This window comes from Paramormyrops kingsleyae, chromosome 1, assembly GCF_048594095.1.
Source record: "Paramormyrops kingsleyae isolate MSU_618 chromosome 1, PKINGS_0.4, whole genome shotgun sequence".
In the NCBI taxonomy this organism is placed as follows: Eukaryota; Metazoa; Chordata; class Actinopteri; order Osteoglossiformes; family Mormyridae; genus Paramormyrops; species Paramormyrops kingsleyae.
In genome coordinates, this window is record NC_132797.1 from 18,353,015 (window position 1) to 18,381,011 (window position 27,997).

At 39.3% G+C, this 27,997-nt stretch overlaps 2 protein-coding genes across 5 annotated transcripts in view; both read right to left on the reverse strand.

Annotated features, from left to right (window-relative positions):
• LOC111847024 (filamin-C-like) overlaps positions 1-13,935 on the reverse strand; it is a 29,543-nt gene extending 15,608 nt beyond the window's left edge. The window contains exons 1-14 of the mRNA XM_072711172.1: positions 13,268-13,935; positions 9,088-9,336; positions 6,134-6,231; positions 5,261-5,411; positions 4,846-4,964; positions 4,651-4,728; positions 4,394-4,556; positions 3,905-4,105; positions 3,389-3,526; positions 3,144-3,270; positions 2,771-2,907; positions 1,758-1,951; positions 1,531-1,644; positions 1,185-1,328 (exon numbers count right to left, since the gene is read on the reverse strand). Coding sequence (XP_072567273.1) covers positions 1,185-1,328; positions 1,531-1,644; positions 1,758-1,951; positions 2,771-2,907; positions 3,144-3,270; positions 3,389-3,526; positions 3,905-4,105; positions 4,394-4,556; positions 4,651-4,728; positions 4,846-4,964; positions 5,261-5,411; positions 6,134-6,231; positions 9,088-9,336; positions 13,268-13,625 — 2,271 coding nt within the window. The 5' untranslated portion in view covers positions 13,626-13,935. The remainder of the gene's footprint in view (positions 1-1,184; positions 1,329-1,530; positions 1,645-1,757; positions 1,952-2,770; positions 2,908-3,143; positions 3,271-3,388; positions 3,527-3,904; positions 4,106-4,393; positions 4,557-4,650; positions 4,729-4,845; positions 4,965-5,260; positions 5,412-6,133; positions 6,232-9,087; positions 9,337-13,267) is intronic.
• A 5,729-nt stretch (positions 13,936-19,664) lies between these two features.
• ncaph2 (non-SMC condensin II complex, subunit H2) lies at positions 19,665-27,995 on the reverse strand. Of its 4 annotated transcripts, none has more exons than XM_023817889.2 (21): positions 27,590-27,995; positions 27,039-27,170; positions 26,561-26,662; positions 26,165-26,220; positions 25,907-25,985; positions 25,437-25,505; positions 25,246-25,325; positions 24,956-25,092; positions 24,682-24,786; positions 24,458-24,498; positions 24,227-24,292; positions 24,066-24,132; positions 23,685-23,792; positions 23,464-23,511; positions 23,191-23,261; positions 22,973-23,075; positions 22,711-22,788; positions 22,495-22,544; positions 22,160-22,261; positions 21,575-21,724; positions 19,665-20,722 (listed from the first exon to the last, which is right to left on the reverse strand). In XM_023817889.2, the coding sequence occupies exons 2-21, from the start codon at positions 27,147-27,149 to the stop codon at positions 20,579-20,581; spliced, it is 1,767 nt and encodes a 588-aa protein (XP_023673657.1). In that variant the 5' UTR covers positions 27,150-27,170; positions 27,590-27,995; the 3' UTR covers positions 19,665-20,578. The 4 variants fall into 4 exon arrangements, with proteins under 4 accessions (XP_023673657.1, XP_023673656.1, XP_023673655.1 ...); XM_023817888.2 differs by having other exon boundaries at positions 24,458-24,549; positions 27,039-27,160; positions 27,590-27,993; XM_023817887.2 differs by having other exon boundaries at positions 24,458-24,549; positions 27,039-27,163; positions 27,590-27,992.
• Between the last annotated feature and the right edge of the window lie 2 nt (positions 27,996-27,997).

Below are 27,997 nucleotides of genomic sequence, written 5' to 3' on the forward strand. Positions count from 1 at the left end.
ATACCTGTACTTTATATTTCTGCTCCCTACATGGAGTACCTTACATTTGTCTATGTTAAATTTCATCTGCCAGGTGTCAGCCCAGTCACTAATTAAATTAAGATCCCGCTGTAGCTGCTGAGCCGCTAGTTCAGTATCTGCTACACCACCCACCTTGGTGTCATCTGCAAATTTCACCAGTTTACTGTATATATTGGTGTCTATATCATTTATGTAAATTAGGAACAAAAGTGGTCCTAAAATTGAACCCTGCGGTACCCCACTATGAACGCAGGCCCACTGTGACATCGAGCCTCTTATAACTACTCGCTGCTTCCTATCCGTTAACCAGTTATCAATCCAAGTCGCTACAGTTCCTAAAATACCTGTCGCTTTGAGTTTAAGTGAGAGCCTCTTGTGGGGAACAACATCAAAAGCCTTTTGGAAATCTAAATAGATGACATCATAGGCCTTCTTATCATCAACTTCCTGAGTAGCTTCCTCAAAAAACTCCAACAGATTTGTTAAACAGGATCTACCTCTCCTAAATCCATGCTGGCTATCCCTCAAAATGTTATTTGAGTCCAGGTAATCTACCATTTTCTCTTTGATTATAGCCTCCATAACTTTACCAGTTATACAAGTTAGACTGATTGGCCTATAGTTTGACAAATTACTTCTATCCCCTTTTTTGAAAATGGGCGTTATGTTGGCATGCTTCCAATCAGAAGGTACCACACCTTCAGATAAGGATTTTTGAAACAGTAATGTTAAGGGTCGGCAAATAATATCCCTCATCTCTTTTAACACTATAGGTAAGATGCCATCAGGGCCCTGTGATTTATTTATTTTGAGCTTAGCTAGGCTTTGCAAAACATCAGCTTCAGTTATATATATATTAGTTATAGACGATGTTGAATTAGTAATAAGAACTGGTAAGTTACTAGTGTCCTCGACAGTGAATACCCGTGCAAAACTATCATTGAACTCATTTACTATGTCAATGTCGTTTTCAATTATAAGACCCTTACTATCCTGTAGTAAGAGATCTCCTTATGACAGATTACATATGCTTGTGAAGTGACGGACAAAAATGTTGCCTAACTAAATAACTGCAAATAATCAACACAGATGACGACCATCAACAAATGACCGAAGGGTTCTGCCCAATATTACCCATGACCATTTTCAGTGTGGCCTCTTACCCTAAAGGGGCTGTTGGGGATGTTGACCCCTCCCCAAGTGATGATTATGGTATGCTTGATGGGCTTAACTGGCACGTAGACACACACAAATGTGCCATCTCCTTTGTCGGTGATCTGGATGTCAATGGTAAGGCCATCGGCGTCCTGTAGAGACACAGACATATACTTCAAACTTACACTGGATTTCACTGGCATGCTGAAAAACAAAAATGTGATATATATTTTTAATATCTTAATGTTTTAAATGAATATAGTTAGGATTATGTTTTCAAATTTAAGTAATTTAACATAAAATATCCTGATGAATACTACATGTTATGCATATGTCCTTGTTAATTCCAAATACCTGTGCATAAATCTTCAGTTGGCCATTACCAGCCCCTCGGGTGTCAACAGTGAACTCTGCAGGCTGGTTGATGATGCAGCCAGTGGGCTGCAGGCCTGGGCCAAAGGCCTTCACCTGGAGCCAAGAGCATCAGTAGCAAAGGATGAGCAGAGACGGGACATCTGGATGGGTGGATACTGGACGCCACTAGACACTGGAAAATGATCTGGATGGGAAAGCTGACTGACCTTCTCCGGGTAAATGCTCTTATCAGCAGGCAGGATGTGGGCCATGAATGGGCTGTCCTTGATGTCCTCATTGTCACAAATCACATGCACAGCATAGTCACCTGGCTCAGTGGGCCAATAGCGTACATCCCAGGAGCCATCACCCTTGTCATCACACTCAATCTTAGCCTGAGACGGTCCTTCGATAGAAAAGCCTGCCCACCCACAAAGACAGATACATGTTAGAATATCATTGAGCCCCCCTCAGACATCCCTTCTAAGCTGATTCTATATTGTGATGATGCTGCCCAATGTTGAGGCTATACTATATGGCAAAATATTTTATTGTAATTATTTATTTCATATCAGTTGATGTTGATAATTATCACGATAGAATTCAATCATTATTTCTTTACTGTATTTATTGGGGTGATGAATGAAGCCAAATTAAATACTGGGGGACTGCCTCACTGCTCATTCCAGAGGATGGGATTGACATTGCTGGCTGAATGCTGTCGCTTTTTTCACCAGTTTTCACAATTTCCTCTGTGTGAGAGCGCTCATCTCTTCAATGACTCATGTGCATTACCACAGAACTATGTGGCATGCTCCGTTAACTCAACCAACCTATGCACTTGTTAGACAGTGACTGTCCATTCTTAAAAGACAGACTTTTAATTATGATCGTTTGAAATTGCATTCCTTTCTGTGATGTGATAGGCTAATGTGTACTATTAAGCAAAGTGCCTTATTGACAGTTTATTGAAGTTTCTCTTTTTTAATAGTTTTAATTTCATATGAGGATAAGTCGACATATTGCGTATATTGCCCAACCCTACCCAATGCTGTAAAAGACGCTTCTGTATTTAAAACAACTATGGGCTAAATGTTTCCATCTGGTAAATCATAAATAAGTATAATTAAGCTTCATGAACCTCAGTGGAATATCAGCCATCACTAAAAATCAGATAAAAGCGTCCCTATAGTCCATCCTTCTCCAGGTCTGAAAACCCAACACCCCATTTGCCTCTTACCCAGATTTCCTACTTCTATGCCAATAGCTTCCACCACAAAGTCTGCGGACTTGCCCACCATCCCAGTTTCCAGGCCAGGACCCCAGGCTCGGACCTTCTGACTCTTTGCAGCCTCACTGACCACAACCTCGAAGGGGCTACATGTAAATATATACGTATATATATATGTATAGTAACACACATGTACACAAAACACCACATATAATATAAATCCCATGTATGGGAATGATTTCTAGGCTTCACAACCTGAAAACTTACTGACATAATACTCATTGGGGTATGCTAATGTTAAGTATTCATGTTTGTAATATACAGTAGTGCTAATCCCAATAGAATATAGCCTGATATTGACATTGCTTTTCTGTTACCTTACCTGCGTGGAATAGCCTGTCCTCCCCAGGTGATGGCTACAGTGTATTTTCCAGGTACAACTGGGTAATATTCGCACTCGTACACCCCATCTCCAACTTCCCGCACCTTCACTGGCTCTTCTCCTCCTTCTGAAGTAATCAGAAGTAAACACATCACACCACGCATTTGCACCATTTTTAAACTCACACAGCCTTTCAGAGGACAGAATTGTTGGGAGGCCCTTGGGTGGGCAGAAAATGCACTCACTGGGTCCTTTAACGAGCACCTTCAGCTCCCCACTGCCAGCCCCCTTAGTAAACACCTTGAAGTCTGCTACTTCCTTCACGCGGAGCCCCTTGGGTTGCAGACCTCGGCCAGAGGCATTACACATCTTGGGGTAGCAGGCTGTGGTAAGAAAGAGCTTTACTAACAGATGCTGGGCTTAACTGTTAATACGATCCAGTCAAGGGGAGACAGTGGATGCAGGAATAGCTGTAAACTATGAATTTATGTCAAAATTCATACATCTATTTCACAGAAAGCTGGAAGACAACAGAGGAAATTAAACAAAAACTCTCAAGTAGGGAGAAAAAAACCTTTGGGGGGGGGGGGGTCCAAGGCCCATCAATGAGTGTGTGTGAAGGAGAGTTTGATCATGTTTTGTTAGAAGTATGACTGTTTGGGTAAAGGAGTATGACAGAATGTGCAAGAAGAACATCCTATAGTATACACCGCATTCTTTGGTTCATTTGAAAAGAGAATGAAAAACATAAGTAGCTTCACCTTGTGAGACGTTGACAGGAAAGGGGCTTTTGGGGATCGGCTGGCCTGCAAAGGTGACCTGGACGGAGTGTGGTCCCTCCTGCAGAGGCTGGTATGTGCAGCGGAAAACATTATCCCCCTTGTTCTCCAAAGTAACAGGCACCGTATCCCTCCGGCCTGTAGGGTCCACAATGACCACTCCCACATCACCTTCTCCAGCGCCTGCATTTAAAAACACAACACATATAAGTAAAATGGTTCCAGGAAGGTACACTAATAGATAATAATAAATAAAGTAGATCTAGTGCACAAAACAAAAAAGAGACATAGCTGCTTTAGCAATAGCCTGAAGAACCAGTTTTACCATCATTGCTCTGCATGACTTTCTGGTAGGTAAGGAGATAATATTACAATTTCCCAGACATGTTATCTTTCCGACATTTAGTGATTTTTAAGACAAAATATAAAAATTTGGATTCCTTTTGATCAAAACCTCTCTACCATACTTACCAGCTGTGTAAATGTCAAAATAAGTGGGTTTTTGGGCTACATTGCCTACTGGTTCCAGGCCTGGCCCACGTGCCTGAACCTTTGTGGAGTCTCCCATTGCTTTAGACACATGGACCATGAAGGGACTTTTGTTAATGTCTTGGCCAGCAAAGAGTACCTTCACCTAGGTAAAAGAGATACATGTTCCTGGTTGCTCAAGCTCTAGCACATCAGGACCACAAGTCGCAAGTCAAGCTGGTAAAAGCACAGGACTTTACCTTATGAAGTCCTTCTACTTTTGGTACATAGGTGACAGAGTAGGTCCTGTTTTTGTTCTTGTTGGGAACAACTTTGGCCTGAACATACAATGAAATTGTTATTAAATATTTGACAAACATACCTTTTAACACTCAAGAAACCATAATCTTTTAAATAACCACTTCTTGGAACATTTTGTGTCGTAGGAAAATAACCTCCTCTGTGTGTCCTTCGGGGTCCTCTACATAGACCAGTACTTCACCCTGCCCAGCCTCTATGGTGTCCACTGTGAATTCAGCTGGCTTCAGGACAACATTCCCCTGTGGCTCAATACCTGTCAGCAAAACATGACATTTTTATGCATTAGGGATGCAATTTGCGATTTGAGTTTTTTATTTTAAATAGTATTTTTATTATTCCTGCATGCAGATACATCAAGGATTATAATGCTACACAGGTACATTTCATTAAACTTGATGTCCCTTATTCTTCTTTTCTGGGGTTTATCAGTGCTGAAATTTACATCCCATAGTCATGTATGGGTTACAGTTATTGAAATGTGTCAGAAAAAGAATCTTATATACAGAAATTGCTCTTACAGGTAGGTACTGAACAACAGTAAATCCTTACCAGGGCCGTAGGCCTTAACCTTCATAGGATCCACCTGCCTGGGGCGCAGTGGTGCACCTGGTTTGAGCTTAGCTTTGGGGAACTGAGACAGGTATGTCATCACTGAGTGCTCGTCCACGTCAGGATCCACAATCTCTTCAGGTGCGATCACCTATAGGGGCAATTATTATCCCGTCAGTCCTTTTAGTAAACAGAATACTGTCCATGATCTTCTGTGGGGATCGCCATAGCTCTCCAGGGAGAACTGAATAACCATCCCCCACTAAACAATTCAGAGGCTACAAGGATTCAAAGAGCCCAGCCACCTCAAGGTGGATCCAGCAGACGTTACCCCAGCATCAGGTGCTGGACCAGCAGGCTCCATTATGGTTTCTTCCAGCAGGTAACCTGGATGCTGAACTCCAGTTAATACCAGCCACCACCTCACAGGACACTGCCTCCACTCCCCATTGCACTAATAGAACGCTTTTCAGTGCACTAAACTGTGCTGTTATTGCACCTACAGTCTGTCTGCTTGTTCTGTGGTTTATTATATTCTACACAGTGTATTGAATTGTGTATTGTACTGTTTTTTGTGCATTTGTATAGCAGATACTGTTGTACAGTTTGTATTTATTTAGTATATCGCACTGTGAATGGGGATCTCTAGACCTAGGACTTGCACTCACTAATTCACTCATTCTAGTTGTGTGACAATAAAAGTGATTTGATTTGACTATAAGGCTGCTGGTACTACAAAGTGGTTAAACAGGAAATCATCCTATAATACCTATTAAAGTTCTATACATGAGGGGTCTTATTGTCATTTTAAAGTTAGCCCTAGAAGTGCCGTACTGGTACAGCAGCACTGCCTGCAGGCAGGGGGGGGCGTACCTGCGGCACGCCCAGCCAGTCGTCAGCCTGCTGCATAGCTTCTCTGGCATTCTCCACAGGCTGCTTGGGGTCCCACTCCACCCAGTCTGGGCACAAACCTACAGAAAGAGGACAAATCAGATGCGACATGAAGCCTCTGCTCTGCATCTACACAGCCAGGGGCGGCCCTTGGGCCATCCAAAGCACCAACCCCGACTTTGCTTGAGTCAGTAGTCAGCTCCTATACAGTTTTATGGAATCAGCTCCCATAGATATAAATTGTAAGGCCGTGCTAGGTGTGCACCAACTGAAACAAACTACACCCTAATGGGAGCCTTGGTTTGCCCACAACTGTGCTACTCTGCAGCTAGCTGTGAGAACATCCAGAGAATGCAAAACGGCTTGCTGTCCACTATGTGGGTTAGATAGCTGGCTTAATCTCTCTCTCATCTTTCTACAGTGGCATCTAATATCCTCTCCACTCTAAAAGGGCTGTGGGTGATAGAGCGAATAGCATTCACTTCCAAATTTGTATATTACTTAATAAAGCCTGCAGCCTATAAAACAAGAAGAAAGGGGCACCTGACAGCCCCATCATGCCTTATGGGAACCATGCATGGGAATAATGTTCATCCCATATATGGACTGAAAATTTGGGAAAAAGACTATAATGATACCAAGTTGTTTTACTACTACTGACAGAGACATAATCCAAATAAAAGAGCTATGTTGATTGTCACTTTCTCAGAATTGTATGATGGCGTTGCATGGAAGAAATGTCATACTGTGGGAAACAATGTTTCAGGAACATGTTAAAGAGATGATAAACTTAAATGTCACACACTGCAGGCGTTCTGCCCCAACCAATGACATGCTGTTTAAAATACTATGTTACAATGATACACAGAAGTGAAAACTTTTGCACATTTCATAATGCAACAGTGACGATACAACAGGCATAATGAAAGCGTAGAAAAAAAAATCTTATATTTCAAAGTTATCAATCATGGATTCATGGAGTTTTCTCTGTGTCCTGTTAAGGGGAAGTGAGTAATCTGTAAGTGTGTTACTGGTGCATGTCAGAACTGTGAATAAAAAGACAAATGTCTCAGAAGACATCAGCATGTGTGTGACCTATGAGCTCAGTGTTTCTCCTAGCGATGCACCAGGCCTCATATGGTCACGGATGGGCTCCCAGCTTCTCCACTGAGGGATGTGTGAGGAGGCAAGTCAGCGCTGTTTACAATCCTTTGCCTAGAAACATTCCCCTTTTTGTTAGGTAAAAGGGGCTGATTAATTATGCTCTCCCTGAAGGCCTAGCTAAACCTAGGCCTTCTGTAACATTGATGGTGTCACTGTATTTCCCAATAATGACTAATCTTATGGCTCTGTAAAAATGCATTTTTTTGTTTTGTTTTGTTGAGAAATATATATGGCTATATATACATATATATAGTTTGTGGGAAAGAGTCTCATTTAATGAATAGATGCTGTATGACATTTATTTTTCATTATTATTTTAGTTAGAATTTTTTCTTTCTTGCCCTAATAAATAGTAAAGTATTACCCGCAACCCTACATAGAAAGAGTGGGACAGGAAAATGGATTGATTATTATTATTATTGTTGTTATTGTTTCTATAATGATCAAAATTCATATTTGTCATGTTTGTGAATGAGGAAATCAAACTATTCATTTAGGTGGAAAAAAATGGGATGAATAAAAAACAGATGAAACAAAAGCAAACATACCCAGGTTAAAGACTAGCATAGGTTTAAGCCACCTTGTCACAAACACAATACCCGAGTCCGTCTTCTTTAGCAAATGAATGACTGTAAACGTATAATTTTGATTATATAAAAGCAATACTTCACAGATCCTTAAACCTTCGGATCTGTTCGTCATTTGCTTTGGAGTGGTGCAGAGAGCAGCTAAATAAAAAATGACACAGCTACCAGAGAATTTCAGTTGATCCGGGTCAGCTGTCCATACCCGGGCACCAGGGAATCTGCACTGCCCCCTTAATGGAGGTCTAGCCAGCTGCTCCCAGTGGGGGGGGGGGGGGGGGTCTAGCCAGCTACCCCCACAGGGGAGGTCTACTTTCACTGCCACCTAAGTGGAGCTCTATGCTCACTGCCCCCTTAGTGGAGGTCTAGCCAGCTGCCCCCTGACAGGTGGTCTATGCCCGCAGCCCCCTTCGCTGGCCAAGACATTATACATATGTATATAGTCTGTGTGCTCTGTGTACTCAGTTGCAGCCACATGATTCACCCTTTAGAGAAGCAGCCTATTTTAACAACTCATCATTCCCAATAAGTAGTCATTTCCCAGTTCTAATTCTAATTTCTTGCTCATATTTAATTTTATTTATGCATTGACCAATCAAACAAGGTAAGAGTTGCATGTTTCAGTGTCTCCATGCTGAAATTGTTTTCTGTGAGCATCAGTAGCCAGGATTTTGTTTCAACCAACCAGTTGAGTACTCTGTGACTGTGACTCTGTATGCTTAACTGGTTGGTTGAAACAAAATCCCGGTCTGGACTTTTACTCTCTGGACCTGAATTACCCAACTCTGTTTATGAGGACATGGTCTTTGTATCCATGTCCAAAACCCCATCACATGCTAACTTTAGTTGCTCCTCTGAAGTAGAAGAGCTATTTTAGAGCAAACATGCTACACTGCGACCGATACCCTTCACTGCGAGTTATACTCAGTGCTCATGTCAGAAGGACTCTGCTCTTATCCAGAGACCCAGTTGTATTATCACTTAAACATCTACTAGGGTGTGCCAACATCTTCAACAGCACATTCTTCTGTTAACACTAAGCTAGAAATAACAACAATTTTAAAAGCAGCCACAAGCCTCGTCTCTGTAGATGTCGGACTGTCATACTCAGCCACATCCCGAATGACAGCTAGGTACGGCAACACAAAATTTGACAAGTAGGTTTCCTTTCTTTGATAAATGCTTTACCTGGAGCACAGTTGTCTACCAGTGCGCCCAGAGCCTTGCCATCCCTCCAGTCCCGGTTGAAGTTGTTAATGGGGAGCTGCGGAACTTTGTTCTGGATCCAGCCCAAGAGACGCTGCTTAGGGGTTAGTTTCTTAGCATCTTCGTCGTCCTCATCGTCCCACATGGGCATGGAGATGGAGTAGTGTAGGATCAGTGTCCAGATGAGGCCCAGAATCAACTTCAAGTTCCCATCCACAATGGCCTTGCTGTCTATGTGAACACAAGAAGAGGCAGAGAGTTGAGCAACACTAAATGATAACCAAGGCAGTGGACTGTGCAGGCTGAATGGGGATGGTGGTTAACACTGTAATATATGTCTTTTAATATATAGTAGACTGATTACCCATAGAATTAAATTGTCTGTAATATTATTAAAAATGTTTCAGATATTTTCTCTTGGTAACTGTTTGCACAGGCCTGGGTGATAACCACATTAAGCATTACATGTCATTTTGCCTGGGAATCATCAGTAATGGCGATAGAGCCAATCTGTCCCTTATTTAATACGACACCTCACATTGCCTTTGAATTCACTTTGATGAGAGCCATTTAGCAAAAAGCTAATATAATAGAAGCTTTTTGCGTCTGCACATGTGCCCATCCTTCCCTTAACCCCCAGAATAGGTCATCTGGCTTTTTGACCTTTGCTTCTATCCCCAACTCTGTTTTTTCACTCTGGTTTCCTGTTCATTCTGCATGAGGGTCCCCTGTCCCTGATGAACCATGTAACAATCTATCTGGCTGTTGAACTGTAGCCTTATACCCTCAGGACTGGGGGCTAAGATCCTGCCTTTGGCCCTGTGTGTGTTCTCCCTTTATAATCATATGTTCAACTAACAGAGGTCAAGAACTGTGACACCAGAAAAAAACTGCATTAGTGCCCAACATGAGGCATGACATTGTAATTTATAAGGGTTGTAATTGCACTGGGAATGAGACCACGTCAGTATGAAGAGGCAGCACCAGCGCATGTGTTATAATGAGACCTAATTATACCCACATTATTATAATTACTCCTACGCTTTTACTCTACATATAATCACTCTTTATCTTTCAGAATATTTGCTAAACTCAGCAAGACTGTGTAAAATTTCTCATCAGTATGTAAACCTACTGTAGCAGCTCCATTTAAAACAGCAATTTGTCATGGAAAGAATATGCACATTTCACTCAACAAAGAGCTTTTTAGAAGCACAGTGGACACAGAGAAAGACAAAAGCACATTTAAGAGGTAAGAGTAATTTAATGCTAAATTACAGTAACAAAAAAAAACATTTTTATCAGTATTTGATGTTATTACTAATGTGATAATAAAACAAAAAAAAAGCAATGTAGAAATGTCGGGAGGTCTTGATAGATTCACCGCCTCAGTAACCTGCCAGGACTGTCAGCTTGCTACACACGAGCCATGATGGGTCAAAAACATACAACCTGGGTTAGACAAAAAAAAGGCTTTTGATGTTACAGATCTATTTGACTTGGTCCTGGAGCCATTATTAAGAATAAGACCTTTTTGAAGCCAGTAGGGGAGGTCTAGGCAGTGTTCCTAAATGATGGGGTGTAAACCTCACACTGACCTCACCCATTTCTAAGAATGGCCTCATGACAAGAAGGTCATGCGTGCACCTAATGAGCTGGTGAGTCACTGCGTTAAATTTTTAACTTAACCTCCTTAATAATCCTCTCCTCACTGTCACTTTCATTCACACTTTCTCCTCTCACTTACTTTCCCGGATGAGATAAGACATCTGCCTGTGACATTTTATCTCTGTTGCTAAACTTAAAAGTGTTGTGCAGTGAGACTGGACTCTATCGTTCTTACACAGAAATCGTTTTGTCATCAAGTTGGATGAAACGGCAGAGATAACCACTATGTGATCGGGAAGAGCTGTTTCAAACAAACACACTACTCTAAAACATCCTTTGGCTAATGATATATCAAGTGATGTTTCATCAGAGGTGTCTGCCCCCCACCCTCACCAACTACCTCACACATGGGGCCTCTCCTATGACTCTCACTTCTGATGCATAGCTATTTTAAACTTCTGTTCCTGGAGGCGTGCCAGAGTCTAGATGCCTGCTTGTCACTCTTTGGGCTTGAAGCTTAGCAAAAGCGCATAGCCCCCCGTTCCAACATACAGAAGCAATATGACGACCACTAAGCATGTCAATAAATCAGTATGTATAAGACAAAAATAAAATCCTGCAGAATCATGTAGAATGAAATCTATGTCTATGGCTGCTAGTGTATGGGTATCTGTTGTGTGTACGTGTTGGTGTGGCAACATAAGCAAGGGAGTCAGTATCTCAAAGTGTGTGTGACTGTGCGTGGACAACTGGCACTTAATGTGAAGAGTGCAATGTAAGGGCAGGGTTTCCTGGAGAGGGTACACTGGTGACAGCTGTGTCACTCGTTTCCTGGCATGCTCCCAGAGCTACTCTTCTAGATCTTGGAACTACATCCAGAGACATCACAGGAGACATCTTTCAAAAACGATCTCCTGTAAGGTTAATGCCATTCAGAAGTGTACCTGTTTTTTTTATGGTCTCTCATCTTTTTTTTTTTACCTTTTTCCACCTTTCACTGGATGTACATGAGAATGAAGAGAGTCATCGACTTGGGATGTGAGATTTACGACCCCCCTGGCCCCCATTTACTTTGACATTTGCGACTGCCGCAACATAATTTGTATGTACTTCAAGCCACATCCATCTAGGTATACTTTTTCTACAATATTTCTACAAGACTTAGTCTGGCCATACATTTTCCACACACACTCACAAAGACAATGGGTTTGGTGTGTAAAGATGGATTCATATGCAGAAAAGAACACATACCATCTCATATACCTACAGTATGTTCTCTGGTATTTGAAGTTAATGACAATTTTACTTCCAGTGGTTTTACAGCCCAGACTCGTGTTAAAATGAAGAAAAACCATAAACCCTAATATTTTAATCAAAAAATATTAACTTTGCTGAAATTTGGATACGTCTGGACAACAAAGTACACAACAATAATATCCAAAAAATTACTGTAAACTAAATTTGTAATTGAAGAGACCAGGAATAGGCATCAACATCCAGCATATATAGCACACCATAAAAGATTATATACATAAGCGTGCTATAATACATCCTAAGGTACTCTTCAACAAAACAAAACATTATGAAATTCCATCCATTTTCCATAACCACTTTTTCTTTGTGTGGTTGCAGTAAGCCTGGACTAGAGACTTCCCCAAAATAGTGCACTAGGCAGGGGACATGCTGAATACAACGCCAATTCATCACAGGGCATACACTGAGAATAATTTCCAGACCCCACCTAGCTGCAGGTGTCAGAACTACAGGATGAAATCGGAATAGCCAGAGGAAAACGGCAGCAAACGGAATAATATGCAAACTTCACAGACAGTGGATAGACTCAAACACATAACCATGATAGTATGCAGCTACATTGCTATTCACTGAGCCACCACTCCACTCATGTACTCGACTTCTAATTGTACACATTTCCAGTAATGATGAATAAGCTTCTAATAAACCTCACCGGAAAATATTGCTCCGGAAAATATAACAAATTAGTTTTACCACCTTAGCAATAGGCCTACATGGGATCTAAATAATAATAAAAACATACAAACCAAGCAACACATTATACATATTCTTTTGTAACCGTAATAGTCTTAGAGGAACATTACTGCAGAAATTGTAAGTGTTTATTAAATCATATCAATTAGGTCAATCGAACTGATTATGAGCCTATAGGTGGCTCGAAAGTCAACACACAAAATGTCAGTGAACCAAAGGCTTATTCAAAATGTCTAGTGATTTATATTCTATACATTATTAATACCCACAGTGAGATTTCCAGTCGGCCAAAAAAACAGAAACTTTCAGAAACCTATCCATTAATGATTTTCAGGAACTCAGTAAAAAGCAATAAATATAGGAGCTGTTTTGCGTTTAAAATGAAAGATTATGATAGCAGGTTTACATAAATTCCCTAAACTGCTCATGGAACAGGCGCACTTGTGCAGCAATGTCTAGCCATCATTCCACTTTTCCAGGACCTCCTGTCCTAGAGATCGCATGACGATTTTATCAATGGCAGTAAAATACATAGACTCGGACCTACCTATGGATACCAGTTTGATGTGTTCTCTCTCCAGGAATTCCAGCGCCACTGATACATTTTCCAGTTTCATTTGTCGGAAGTTCGGTCTTACGTTATGTTTTCTGTACATCTTCTTTTGGCTCAAAACCTCCAACAGACTGATTAACTTGAGCCCATCGGTGAAGTCTTTTTGGAGATCGGTTACGGACTTGTTGATACATTTCAGATGTTCATTGCACCACCTGGTAAAGGTGTTCTGCTGGATTTTCTTCCATGGGGCATCCTCGGCTAGGTCTTTTTCTGTGGCCGGTATCTCATCGTCCTGCTCCTCCCAGTTATCGGTATCTTGGTAGTGCTGTTGGTCGTAGTGCGTGCTCATTTTACTTTTGGTTGTCCTTCCCTATTCACAACGAAATTTGTGATAGCCTGAGCGCGTTGGGGGGAAAATCTGCCTTCAGAAGTAGTTGATGAAACGCTCAGATGTGTCAGACCAAACACTTGTGCCCGGAATGAAACGATGCGTTGAAGATCTTCTTCAAAAAGCTACGTTTTTGCCAATCAAGTTATACCGGTAGAAATCTAGGGTTTTATATCAGTGAACGATTTAAAGAGGTTCCTCAAAAAACCAAGTGAGACAAACTAGAAAAACTTCTTCAACTTCAGCGACTGAATGCAGCGAATGATAGGACAGGCTTTTTAAAGAGACCCCCCCCCCAACGCCACAATGCCTACGTCATAAAATTGGATTGCCTAGAATGCTCTTGTCATCACCGTATACAACATAACGATGCTATTTTATCACTAATGTTTCAGAGACAGTTATGCTGGGTTGGGCTGTGTGCAGATAAAAATAAATATAACCGTATCTACATGATAAAGTTATATATGAATCTTCTTGGATTTCGCATTGTTGGAAAATTTTGAAACTGTAAACTTGTGTAGTCACTCTAGGTTTAGCCAAAAAAAAGAAAATAACAGGAATATTAAATTAATATTGTAGGACACTATGCACCCAGCATTATTTTAATGTATGAACTGTTCACTAGTGTATAGCACGGACTTGACTCAGCTGTAGGAATTCCCCATTACAAGGTCATTTATTAATAGAAATGATCTGATGCAGGAGTAACCCCTTCCCCGTAGAAAGAAGTATTATTAAATCTGACGTCATACAGCCAACAAAATAGTTCAATCCTCAAAAAAATCTTTATATGTATTAAGTGGTTTCAAAGTCATTTAAATAATCAGAATTACAATTTAAAAATTGTTCCACGTTCCTTTAAAAGTTAAAGAGGTATATGTAAACATGTAACTTTAGGGACCGTGTTTATAATAGAAAAAAAATGGTTTGTTAATCTTGAATTTTTGGTTTTCGTTACTTCTTCAATGAGTACATTCAAATAGTGAATTTAGAACAGGATTATTGATCTACGTGGTTAATATTGTTTGCATTGGCAGTCACCCGTCACTTAGCGCATGTCAGGGTAGCTGTTCAGAGTGTGTGAGCCATTCATGCCCAGGTGATATATGAGACAGGACCCCTGTATCATTCCCTACTAATGGACTTGGTGTCTTCCAGGTTAATAATAGTTGTTATTATACTATGCATAAGTGGTGTGAATATCACATGTCTTTGAGTGAGTACCTATAAATGTACGCACGCACGCACACACACACACACACACACACACACATATATAGTGGGTACTATTAATGTCATCCCTGTCAAGAAAAGTGAACTCAAATGAATCAATTTCATACAAGTGAAAAGAATAACATTTTAAAAGGATGTTGTTTCTGTTTGGTACCATTTGAATAAATAAGTGATAAATATATTAATATTGCGTATTGTATGTTTTGTGATTGTAAATTTTATGGACAGTTAAATTTACTAAACTGAACTTTGATTATCAGTTCACTATAAGGAAGAATTATCATGGTTAGCTGGAACTATCCATAGAGAAGAAGCATTTGGTGATTTTTTTTTTCTTTTTTTAGAATATAAGTCAAGGGAATTCTGAATGTCAGCTCTACATACAACGTTCTCATTCACTATAGATGCCATATCATGTATGACATTGAACATGGCACTTAACAGAACATACAATCTCTTAAAATACAGCCCCCTGTCCAAGGCCTGGGAAATACCACAATGATGACAGATATAAGGGTGTTTTTATTAAATGCACCTAAAATTAGATATTATTATACTTTATGTAGTTTGACAATTATTTTAAGCCTTAATATTTCAAAGTGCATTCTTTGTAATTACTTATGAGAACATGCACCCAACTACAAAAGCAGGCTGAGAACATCTGTGTTTTTATGTTTAGTTTTCTTCTTTCGTGGTTAATTCTTGTATTATATATATGAAAGGTAACTATGTGGGGGTTTTGTTTTATGTTGCATTGCCCTTAAGTTTAAATAACTGATGACAGTAAAAATCCACAAATGAAAAGCTTATGTTCTACTTTAAAATGGTATATTCATATCTTGTTTAAGCTGTTGCTCCATTTGTAAACCATGAAGAACATCACGGCAATGGGCTGACTCTGAAATGAACGTGACTCAGGACATGTCACGGCGCTGACGAGAGTCAGTGTAAATAGAAAGCATGACACATGGCTTTTGACCTTAAGAGAAGAGCTGCATGCTGAGAAATGCTGCAAACTTCTACCCTCGTCTTTCTGTCACTCTGGCATTTGAAACTTTTGTGAGCATGTGCATGTGTACATTCACAGACACACACACACAAACACACACAAACAGCCAAGTTATGCATTTTATTTATAGTGCCTCTGCTCAGTGCTATGTTTTTATAAAAGTAAAATGAAGAAAATCACTAAAGGGTCTTTCTTCAATATCCTTTAACTGTCATTATGACTGACAGGCTGTAAGAAGTAACTTGCCCCCAGAGAAACTCCAGATTTGTGCTGTGGATCTACCTGTTTTTGACTTGTGCAGCCACTCTGCAGACTCTCCAAGTCACAAGTAGTAGTAGCTAGTGGAAAGGCACAGGATGATGTCCTGGTTATTGATGCAACTGAGAAGTGGCTCAGATTTAAATGGATCCATTGGCTGGTTCCTCTCATTCATACCATGGACAAGAACATGATCAATAATTGTTTTCCTAATCTCATTTGTAACTTGTATTGCTCCTTTTCTTCATCCTCCTTGACATCTTTCACTCTTCTCGCCATCTTTTTCAGATTCATTGTCAGATGTTGGGGTCTTTTTTTACTAAGCAGAGAGCTCACCTGAATGCAAGTGAGGATCAGAGTGCAGCGTCATCCACTATCCTTGGAGCAAATGGGCAGAGGCAGCTACAGAATTTGAACTGGTGACCTACTGCCACAGGCTCAGAACCTTAACCCACACTGCTATATTCAACCTGCATTACTGCTTTCTTATTGTTTGGTTGTACTATTTGAAAAATGTTTTTAAAACGAAACTTGTAAATGCTTAAACCATGACAGCCACACGCCAAGAGTGTTTCCTTGTGGATGCATGAGTTTTGCTTTCTGGTTACTTGTGCTTTGGGATGATATAGGCTATGCAAAAAACGTTTGTGAGATCTTCAGTTCTGCTTGTATTATGCTGTTTTGTATAAGGTTTGGCCAAATGAGTTATTTAGGTACCTGAAGAAAAGGTTTGAAATATTGTGTTCAAAGTATAGGTTTTTAAATGTTATTGAAAAAACTGTGAAATGAACAGAAGCTCTTTAATTTACAGGAAAGGTACAAGTTTTAAAAAAAAACAGGAGTCACAAAAACAATGTATTGATGAGGATCCAGGAGGTGCATGGTAACACCGCTCTACACTGCTCTACACTGCTCCAACAGGTTAGATACTGACTTCTCCTTTTTCGTGTCCAACTCTACAATCCAGTTAAAATCTTTCATTTGACGACGACGATTTAGCAGTGTTTATTAGTTCAAACACTAATAAAGTAAAATGTTACATTCTTCTTTCAGGACCAGAAATAACTATCCCAACCTGCTCTGTTGATGCACCCCACAGAGCAGCTAGGGTAAAAGAGAATAGAAAAAAAAAACACTTTGCATCTAACTGCGAATGACCACGTCACTTTACAAATACATCTTTACTCAAGTCATTCTGAAGTATAGTATCAGTTAAGTGCTGGCAGCAGCTTCACTTTTGTAAGAGGGTGGTGTGTGACTCAGTGTGTTAAACCTCTGTGGCTGTGATCAGAAGGCTGCCAGTTCAAGCCTCAGCAGAATCGGGGGCCCCTTGAGCAAGGCCCTTAATCCCCAACTCTAGGGATGCTGCTGTTTGTGTGTCTCATGGAGAGCGAGATGGGGAAGGCAAAAAGAGAATTTCCCCATGGAAATTAATGAAGCATCACTATTCTGAAAGGGATGTGGAATTTCATTAATATATCTTGGTTCTTTCAGAATCTTGTAATAATACTACTTAATGTATTTTTGCAACATGGAACAATGGCATGATTTTGTTACTCGCGGTACTTTGTACTCTTAGAAAAACTGCTGGTAGTGTCTTTGAGAATTCACACACTGAAATGTTGTTTACTGGATAACTATAGCTAAGCTGGCAGAACAGTACAACTCAACTCGATCATTAAAAGTGAAAAAATAAAACTGGATTGTGCACAAATCACTACAAAAAAAGATGACAGTAACAATGTTACTGACTGTGGTAAAGAACATTCTCCTGACAATGGTCACAGCAACTTCACTCACAGTGAAAGCCCATTTTGTCCATCTTCATCAATGTGGGCATCTTTTTTCTTACAGTGAGCAAGTGAGGGCAAGGTCCATCTGTAAAGCTTCTTTTACCTGAACAAATAACTTAAAGCACATTTCCTTGACAGAATGCAAAACTGGTGTCACTTCTTGATCAATCACCTGGCATTGAAGACAGGTAATTACTGAATAAATTGTATATGTAACTTTATTGATAAGAAATGTAACATTTTGTGCAAGTAAGGGGCATGTTTGTAATTATGTCAACTGCTGGTCTAGTGGTTAGGATCCTTGCCTCTGGACCAAAAGATCATTTGAGTCCCACCTCTAGCACTACCATCATTGGGTCCCTGAGCAAGACCCTTAACCCCAACTTGCTCCAGGGGGACTGTCCCTGAATTTGGGAAATGGAAGTTGCTCTGGATAAGAGCGTCTGCTAAATGCTGTAAATGTAAACTACAACAAAAAGTCAAAGTAAGTGTACAGCAACAAATTTGTCTACAGGATGTTAGACAAAGCAAGTGGTTCATAATAAAAGATCAGCTGTTAAGCAAGGCCATTAATACAAAAGATACAGCAGACCAAGGATGACTATTTTTGGGCAGAGGACAACCCTATTCTGAAAGAAAAAAATACTGGAGGAGGCAATCCAGCTTTCCCTCTAGGGCATGGCATGGAGAAATACTCTGCGGAACATCAAATGAAAAAGGATTAGCCGTTTTTTTTTTAACCTGAGCCAAAAGCAGCTGGTTATCTATCAGAAACAAAAAAAACCAAGATTTTTAACTAATCCATAATTCAGAAACCAGCCTAGAACATCCCACAAACCTTTGACAACTTTAGTTATATTGGGGGCTGACATACTATTTTAATGGCTGCTGTCTGCTAAGCTAAGAGACATCTGGGGTTGCAAGGCAACAATGTTTGTTCAGTTGGCAATTGTATCAACAGACTTCCAGTCCTAAGTGTCTAAGCACTTATGAATGGAAGACTTGGCCCACTTTACCATTAAAACACCAGTAATGAAAAATACTTTTTGACTTCACAATGTGAAATGTCATGTGCTTTCACCTTTCATTTGTTACTAATAAGCAGAAATGCTTTAATTTTTGGGCAAGTTGTCTTATATATGATCATTTCTATTTCCTCAACCATATAATGGTCTACAAATTAGAAAACAATCTGTCAAATACTTTTTTGGTTATTGCCAAACAAGATCAAGTGTCAAAACTGCTCTTTTCTCTGATATCTCAATGCAGTGCTGCTGTAATTTTGGGGTGATCTGTCTCAAAATTTAAATGAGTTCCAGATGATCACTATTCTGAAAGGGATGTTGAGTTTCACAAGAAAATCTTGTTTTTTTCAGAATCTAGTACTGAGACTATTAATGAGGCTATGTAATCTGCAGAGTAGTCCAACATACCACTACAAAGTCTGAATAAGTTCTGTGAAATACTTTTTGAGTTATCTTAATGAAAAAGTGTCTGCATTGACACATGTATTCCCCACAAGTAAAATACAATTATGCTTCGTTACACAGTTGATTGAATGACTGAATTTCATTTCTATGGTACTTTCTCCCCCTAGTGGGCCTGCAAAAAATAACATTGTTGATCTTTTACCACTCATGCAAAGTGGTTTTATAAAATCAGAAGATGCCGTTCCCAAAAAAAAAACACACATTCTTTAATGTATTAATTTTTCAAAAACTTTATTTTTCTAAATAGTTGACTTACTGATAGAAAAAGAACCAGAAGCACATCAGAATTGCATCCTTACTGTACAATATCATATTACTGTACAACAGTAAAAAAAAAAAAAAGACATGAGGAGACCGTACATTTCCAATAAACAGGCTGTCATGTAGTTACGGTGAATGTAATGCCTCCTTTGGGCACTATGGGATGAAATACACATCCTCCACAACTAATTCAGTAGGGAATCTAAATTAATTTGTAGTTTGGGACCTTTTCATATTCCAGTTTTTTATATATAAAAATACATCTCATTATTCATGAGCTCCACAATATATAAAACTCAATTTCTGTTCTGATTTTTAATCCCTAAATAGTTATTTAGGGGAAAAAAAGAAAAAAGCAGAAGCAGAGGGACAACTATTAAATATATAATTATACTGCTATTCAAAAGTACAAGTTTAAACCACTTATTGTACAATTTTAAATTGTGGCTTTATTGGAACTGGTTCAATTACCCTGTTTTTATACAAAATCAAAAACGTTAACAGTCTGACAGACTGGTTGCACTTAAAACTCGCCATGGTCATAGTTGAGTGGCACTGATCTGAGAATATCGTTGCTCTTTTGGAGTCAGCAGTCTGCCAGTCTGTGTTAATGTTACTACTGTGGTGTAAAAACATGGTAAGAGTACCTAAGACAAGAGTTGGGCAGTCAAATGTTCCAGTCAACAAAACAATATTTTGTACACAATTCATCTTTACTTCCTACTGCAATATGTACATGACATCCAATATGTTTTTAATCAAGAATTATTTAGCGTGCTTAAATGAATCCATTGAGAGTGAATGTATCTGAGTGAGAATCAGCGACAGTAGCAGATACTTAGATTTAGAGAATGAGCGAGAATGAGCTCACTGCAAATTGGTAATGGAAGGGGCCGTGTAGGTCTGGAAACGCTCGTGGGCTCTGTGCTTGCTGAGTAGAGTTAGCGTCATGGTATCAAGAGCCTCTTCCAGACCTTCATCCTGCTCAATCTCTACGGTGTAGTCGTTCGCCTGCCAGATAAAATGCCACAGCAAGTGAAGGAAAGCTCTGCATTGGAGCAAGGACCACAGTGCAAGGCATGGCTTCCACAGTGAACCGAGTACATGCACCCACTAAGCAGGCTGTCCAATGAAATGAAACAAAATAGCTTGTCGTCATTAAAAACATAGGGAATATAAAAAAAACTAAATATCAACTGGAGAAAGCACATTCCTGACATTACTCTCAAAAAAGCAAAATGCACACCTTGATATACAGTCTCTCTCTGTATTTTCTATGCAGTAGGCTAAAAATTCAAGGTGATAAAAAATAAATTCAGATTGCAAATATACAACTACAACTTCTCAGTATGGAAAAGTTCTTTATTTCAAACAGAAGTCTAAAAAAAAAAGACAAAATAAATTATGCCTACAAACTACAGAGCCCCTGAAGGGACCTGTGCAAAAATTTAAAATGTTTTCATTTTAGATGTGAATTCTGGGATTCAGTGCAACTTCACGAACAAATTCTTGTGCTGTTTAAAGCCAAGAAGAAATATTACAGGTCTCTATTAAAAATATTCGCTCATATTTTAAAACACAATTGAAATATATCAATTTAAACAGTATTATCTCATCTTACATCTTAACTGCAAATACATCAGTATACCATCAAAATTCGTTACACCACCCAGACCTACAAAAAAAAAAAAACTCTTAACTTTATAACTCTACCCATTAAATATAAAGACATGACACCTTGACAACTGATTCTGATATTATATGTAAGAGTTACATCCTGTCAAAGAAGCTAGGCTGCATTGACACAGTTAAGTGACAGGTGTTTAGATGTTTTTTTTTTGTTTGTTTTTCTTTCAAACTTACCAGCTGCAATGAAGCTAGCATGTAACGACACACTTCATGATTATCCTTTCCTTGTACCAAAGAGGCGAACGACAATCTCTGGCCAATGTCTCTGAATATGGACACCACATTGTTCCCGTAGCTGTGGATGTCAAAAGGCAGCCTCTCCTCCTGAGGTGAATAGGAAGTGCACGGTGAAGATTATCTGCAGAGCTACAATCTGGACTATTTGTATGTCTAATGTTTAATTATGTGGTCATTTGCATGTTTCATCATTTTAAAATAACAATGGCAAATACACAGGCACAACTCCTGAAATGTAGTTCTCACTACTGTCATTTGCAGCTAGTTTTTGTAAAATTAAAAAAGAAACAAAAAGCACATTTTATTCATCATAATTTCCTCTTGAAAGTGACACAAAAAAAAACATTCAAAAATGACTGAAAATAGCAGAGTGTAGGGATTCAGCAGCCGTAAAAATCCCTTTTACACTGGCCTTTAACATGTTAAATTGCATCTTATATAGATCTTAAATTACAATAACCATAGTTGTTTGAGGATACATGTTTTCCTTAAACACTATGTGAAATACGACATGTGCTCTACCTCTTCAGCCAGCTGAGGGCCTATCTTCTCTTCCCAGTCCTTCACACGTCGTGACAAAACAGTCTCCTGGGCATACTTTTGAGAGTTCACGAGGAAGAGCTCCTGTAAAGTCACATGAGTCGGTCAGATTGAAATTGAAATTGCAACTTACATAAACACAGGACCTATCCTTCCCCAAATTAGGGATGTGAATATCAGACAAGTCAAAGGTTAATATATGAATGTGATGTAACACTACATTTACAACTACATTTAAATTACTAAAAACTGATTAACTAAAAAAAAAAAAATATATATCAGTCATTAATCTCAGACACTACTGCTGCCTGACGCACCACATTCCTCTTGACCAGGTCCTCATAGTTCATCTTCTCCGTTTGGGAAGCTGACAAAGCACAAGCAACATATTACAATCGCAGCCAGTAACACACACACACACACAAACACACACTATCATACACTACTAACAAACCAGAGTTTCCCAAGCCAGTTCTCAGGGACTCCCAGACAGTGAATCACCATTGTGTGTTCAGTGGCTGACTTTCCAGTACCTGTTATGGGCAGGTTCTGCTCCTCCAAGACTGCTGGCTGCTCCTCATCTAAATAGTTCTCATGGTCAGAGAAATCATCTGTGAAAAGGCCAGGTTGTCACTCAGCATTGATTCCCTATTGAACTTCCTTCCGAGTCAATAATCCTGCTTCCAAGTGCAGTTCTTCATTCTTTTAAGTATGAAGGACTTTATTTCAGATATTTATAGCTATTCAAACAAAGGTGTAGCAGGATGAGTCAAACCATCTCCCCCTCAAACCTACCCCCGGCATCCTGGTCCAGGACAGCCTCATGCTGAGCCTCCAGCTCTTCAGCCTGCCTCTCAGCATCCTCCAGCTCCAGCTCATTAGGTAAAGACATTAAACCCTGAAATATTATCAGCAGAGATCATCTCATTGGCCATGAAAGAGCCAATAAAAGCAAAGTTTGTTCAGAGTATAATATAGCATGTACTTGAGTATTAAACATAAATGGCATGTACCGCTTTTCTCTGGAAAGTCTTCTGCATCTTCTGTCTTTCCTTCATGTGACTCCAGTAAATATCCAACAGGTCTGAGAAACAAAAGCATCCATTGACAGTTCAAGTCATGATAAAATTCATTGTCTAAATAAAACGAGTAATAAACCGTGTAATTTCATTAGTTTGTATAATAATAATACTGCTGAAAGAATGGGTGTATGGATTTTTAATTAACTACAGATTGCTTTAAAATACAGATACTATTTAACCATTTAAAAGGAAAACTTCAGTTACCTGCAAAGGTAGGCCCCTTCTTTGGTTTATGGTGAGATGCTTCAGATGCTACAGTAAGAAAAACAAACCTCATAAGTTCTTAGTAAAGTATTACTCCAGCTGGACATAAACAGTTCATTCGTCTTTCCTAAGGCACGATGACCTTATGGCCCCAACAGGTTCCCCAAGTAATCTGAATTCTATGCACGTGATATGAAACACTGCACATAATATACACTCACATGTGCCATTGAACCAGCTCATGAAATCCTGAATTTTGGAAGTTCCTTTTCTCTTCCGTTTGTTTCCAGACACATCCTGCACACCCCGTGGAATGGTGAAGTGTTTCCCTAAGAATTTAAAACATCCACTTATCGGTCTACACACTGTGAAAGGCCATGACCAAAACACAACTATGATATTCACCAATAAAAATCCTTTCAATTTTACACAATAAATATCAGACAAGTCAAAGGTTAATATATGAATGTGATGTAACACTACATTTACAACTACATTTAAATTACTAAAAACTGATTAACAAAAAAAATATATATATATATATCAGTCATTAATCTCAGACACTACTGCTGCCTGACAGGAATATGAAGGCAAGTTCTTACCCGTTTTAAGAGGTTTCTCCTCTGAGGTAGAGAAAGGGTCCAGCCATTGCCACAGATCTGGGAGTTCCTAGAACAGAGGATATACTCATAAATAAATAGGACAACATACAGTGTAATAATAGCGGAATCCCTTTTTGAACCGTGAAACCTTGTTTTGATACCTTCTGCTGCTCTGGGGGGTGTTGAGTAGCTGGTCTTTCCCTTAGCATTCGCTTCTCTTTGGGAGCCTGAGGAAACAGTAAAAGAGACATACAGACCTATGTGCATACGAACTTCCCATATAGCTCTTTCTAAAGACAAATAATCCCTGATTCCTACAGTAGCTTCCAAAACAAAAAATAATGTTCTTACATGGTAGGACAACCCCCCCACACACACACCATGAAAAGTACCTGATGTCTATCCACATGTGGGCTGGGAGGCTGGTCCACCTCTATCCCACAGTCACCCAGAGGTAAGAAGACATCGGCATCATTATTGTCCTCTGTGCATATAACAAAAAATGCATAAAGACATTTCCCTGTGATAATACAGCACTATATGTACACAACAGTCAGATTGACCAGTCTTTGCCAACAAGGAACCACTTTGTTAAAGCTCCATGTTGAAAATTCACCATAAGGGAGCTGTGCAGGTTCCTCATCTGGTGCTGTAGATAGGTTAAGGACTGGTAATGGGGCGTCATCATCACTGCCATCAGGGGCAGCTCCACAGCTTCCATCTGAGCACCGGAATGCAAAATAATGTGCTTCATTCTGCCTAAGAATGACTGACATTTTCAATTATAGCGGTTTCTACAAAAGCATGCTAAGTAACACACTTCCACAGCATCCAATCAAAACTTGATGCATGGCTGAAAACCCAAGAGTTGGAATTTATGCCTGACCCACCAGAATTCCACTGTGTCTTTCCCTTTAAGAAATGTGATGGTGAAACAGCTGGGTCCAGCCGGATGATCCCACTGGCATGGGGTGTACAATTGTTCATGCGGAAGTCCCTGCAGCTGGCAAGCAACTCCCCATGACGGCTGAGTGACAAACAAACAGTAAGTCATAGGTTGCAAGTCATGGCTGCACCATTGACTTTTTACAAAGGTGGACTCACTCATTCCAAACTTCTTCTTAAGGCACAAAGCAGTTTCATTTCACAGCAGCTCAAGTTACTGGTTTGGTAGAAATACCTGTAAAGAGGGTTTTTCTTCTTCTCCTGCTCTTCAGCCGGTATCAGAGGTTCTGGTGTGAGGGCAACAATCTCCATACCCTAATAGTGTGACCAAGTGAGAAGAGGGAAAAAAACAGTTAACTCATACTCTTGTCAATAAAGAGAGAAGTTTGTAAGGACTGGACATGAACAGCTCTAAATTAAACATACATCAGCGATATCTTTTCTCATGTCAACAGCTGGTGAATTCTTCTCACTGATGTCATCTAGGGTCAAAAACTGGAAGGAGAAATAAAAGTTAAATTTGAAGAACAAAAGTAATTTGAAGATGTCAGTCAGTTGACTAAAGAGGGAGAAAAAATCTAAACTATTACATTAGATGCTGCATTAAAGTACTATTAAATCCACGGGCAGTTGAGTCAGCATGACTGTGAAATATGAGTGAAGTACCAAGGATTTATAGCTAATATATATTTTCCTTTGTGAAGGAATTCGATATGTTGTAAAAGACAAAGTATATATTTATTGTAATTTTTTAAACAAATCAATTTAAAGTCATCAATCACAGTTTGTTATACTTCCCAATAGTCAAAAACCTGCCTTTATTTACTCTTTTTTTATTGTAACTGAATTTGGACCTGTGTCTTCCAAGCCAAAGCAATCCTCTATTTCATCCTTACCTCCATCTTGTCTTTGTTTGCAAATGTGACATCACTGTCTGTACCATCTTGTCCAACAGTAATTGCCTGCTTGTCGCGTCTGTGTGGGGAGAAAAACCAAACCATATTATCGCTTATATTACCACAAAATTATAGTATATATTAACACAAAATCAGATGTTAAAAAAACCGAACCACTCATATACTCTTATAGATACCTGTCACTGCTCTCATGCTTATTTAACGATTAATATATAAAGAACAATTATTTAAAATTACTTTTTGTTTGAGATTAGGTCCAGAGCCTGATACACCAAAGAATAAAGGTATTCCACCTAAAAGAAAACAACAACAAAAAAAAGATAATCTTCAGTCTCATATCTACTCTCGCCAACAAGGATAACGACAGGATTGATATTTACTCTCAGGTTACCATGACATGGATGAACACAAAAATCAGTCAAAACATTCACATTTCATTTTGCATCTGTGAACAATCCAGTTGTTTTTACAACACAGTATCATGCAGAATTGCAATTTTACTAGATATTTTTGTTTTGTGTAGCTATGACACATACACTCTGGAAACTGTCTATAGGATTAAATTAAGAACAACACCAGTAACATTATGATTATGGAAGTTAAAATGCAACCTCTTTGAAATGTATTACACACCTTCTTACTGTAAATACAAGCAGATCCCTGAATCAGCAGTGCTGCCTCGGCAAAGTTCATGGTGGTTTTCCCTTCATCAAATGAAATACAAATCTGATCCAACTGTGAAATAAGATGAGAGACTGTGACATGTTCATTAAACAATTGCTTTTTATGGTCATTACACTGACAACATAACTCAACAAGAAAAAATGGTATTTACTCATATATCACAAGACACTTTCTAACATGTTTTTTCCCTAAACTTTAAACTAAGAGAAAATAAACTAAATAGGATATTAATATTAATTTATACTATTTTATCTGAGAAATATGACTAAAATACTCTATTAATGTATTGTGGATACATTCAGATCTGCAGGTTGTAGAGTGCTCTTAGATTAACTGTAATGTGTTAAGGTTGGCAGTTGTTATGTTAGTAGAACTGCACCACATACAAGCAGCTAGTACATGTTCATTAAACTGTCAAAACGATCACCTCGTCAAGGTACTCCCCCAGCTGAGACGCCACGTCCACCTCCCAGTTTTTAGTGAGGTCTCTGATGGGCTGTAGCAAGTGGGCGAATCGAGTTTCTGCTGTGTCCATCATTTCTCACTTACCTACTGAAAACTCAGTGACAGAAGGAAAAGATAACAGTTAATATGACATTTCTACCTGTCATAATCGATTGCAATCTCACTTTGTTACATTTACATTTTTATTTCTAAATGTAGACGCGGTTTCGGCCTCTTAGAATTATAATTTGGTTCGTAGATTTCTTATTCCAGTTTAAAGGTTTAATGTACAGCTTTTCTGCCCTCACTGTAAACTGTCTGCTACTTTAAACTGGTAAATGAACCTCTGCAGTCCCTTTTCCAAAGCCCAGCAGTTGCTATATCCTGCACAAATACTTCTACCAGCAATATCAAGCATACATATTATGAAAATATTACAATAACATTTATGAACACACTAACGGACAGTATTCGGTAGCTTACAAAAACCGAAAATCAACGGAAACTACATCCAATAAAGTGCAAAGGCCTTACCTTTAAAATATAAACGTTAGGTATAATCTCTGTATTACTTACAACTTATTAATTAAAAATGCATCCAGCTATATCCTAAACTATTTCGGTGTTTGCATCTTAGGGAAATATTTTTCAAGACCAGAGTCCCGGCTGTCTTTGTTTTTTCCCGCGTGCGTTACGTAGTACGTACGTCTGACGTTTGTTGCCAGGGAAACCGCGCTTTCCGTTTGCTTTTTCGCATACGCAGAATTTCCATCGGCGTGCTGTAGGGGGCACCGCTCCCGGTTTCTGTCCTTTCCGAATCGCTTGTCCAGATGAAAGCATGCTGAACCATAACCGGTCCTTCCAATACTTCGCTATCCTGTGATCGCAGCAAGTTAACGCGTAACAAAACTAAGGACGCAATATTTGCGAGGGCTTGCAAAT

Coding starts and splice junctions, on each gene's coding strand:
- ncaph2 (XM_023817888.2), bottom strand. CDS start 27,149: ATGATGGACACAGCAGAAACTCGATTCGCCCACTTGCTACAGCCCATC. Junction 24,133..24,226: donor ACCCCCCAGAGCAGCAGAAG/GTATCAAAACAA, acceptor CCTCTGTTCTAG/GAACTCCCAGATCTGTGGCA. Junction 22,262..22,494: donor ACCTGGTCAAGAGGAATGTG/GTGCGTCAGGCA, acceptor GTGACTTTACAG/GAGCTCTTCCTCGTGAACTC.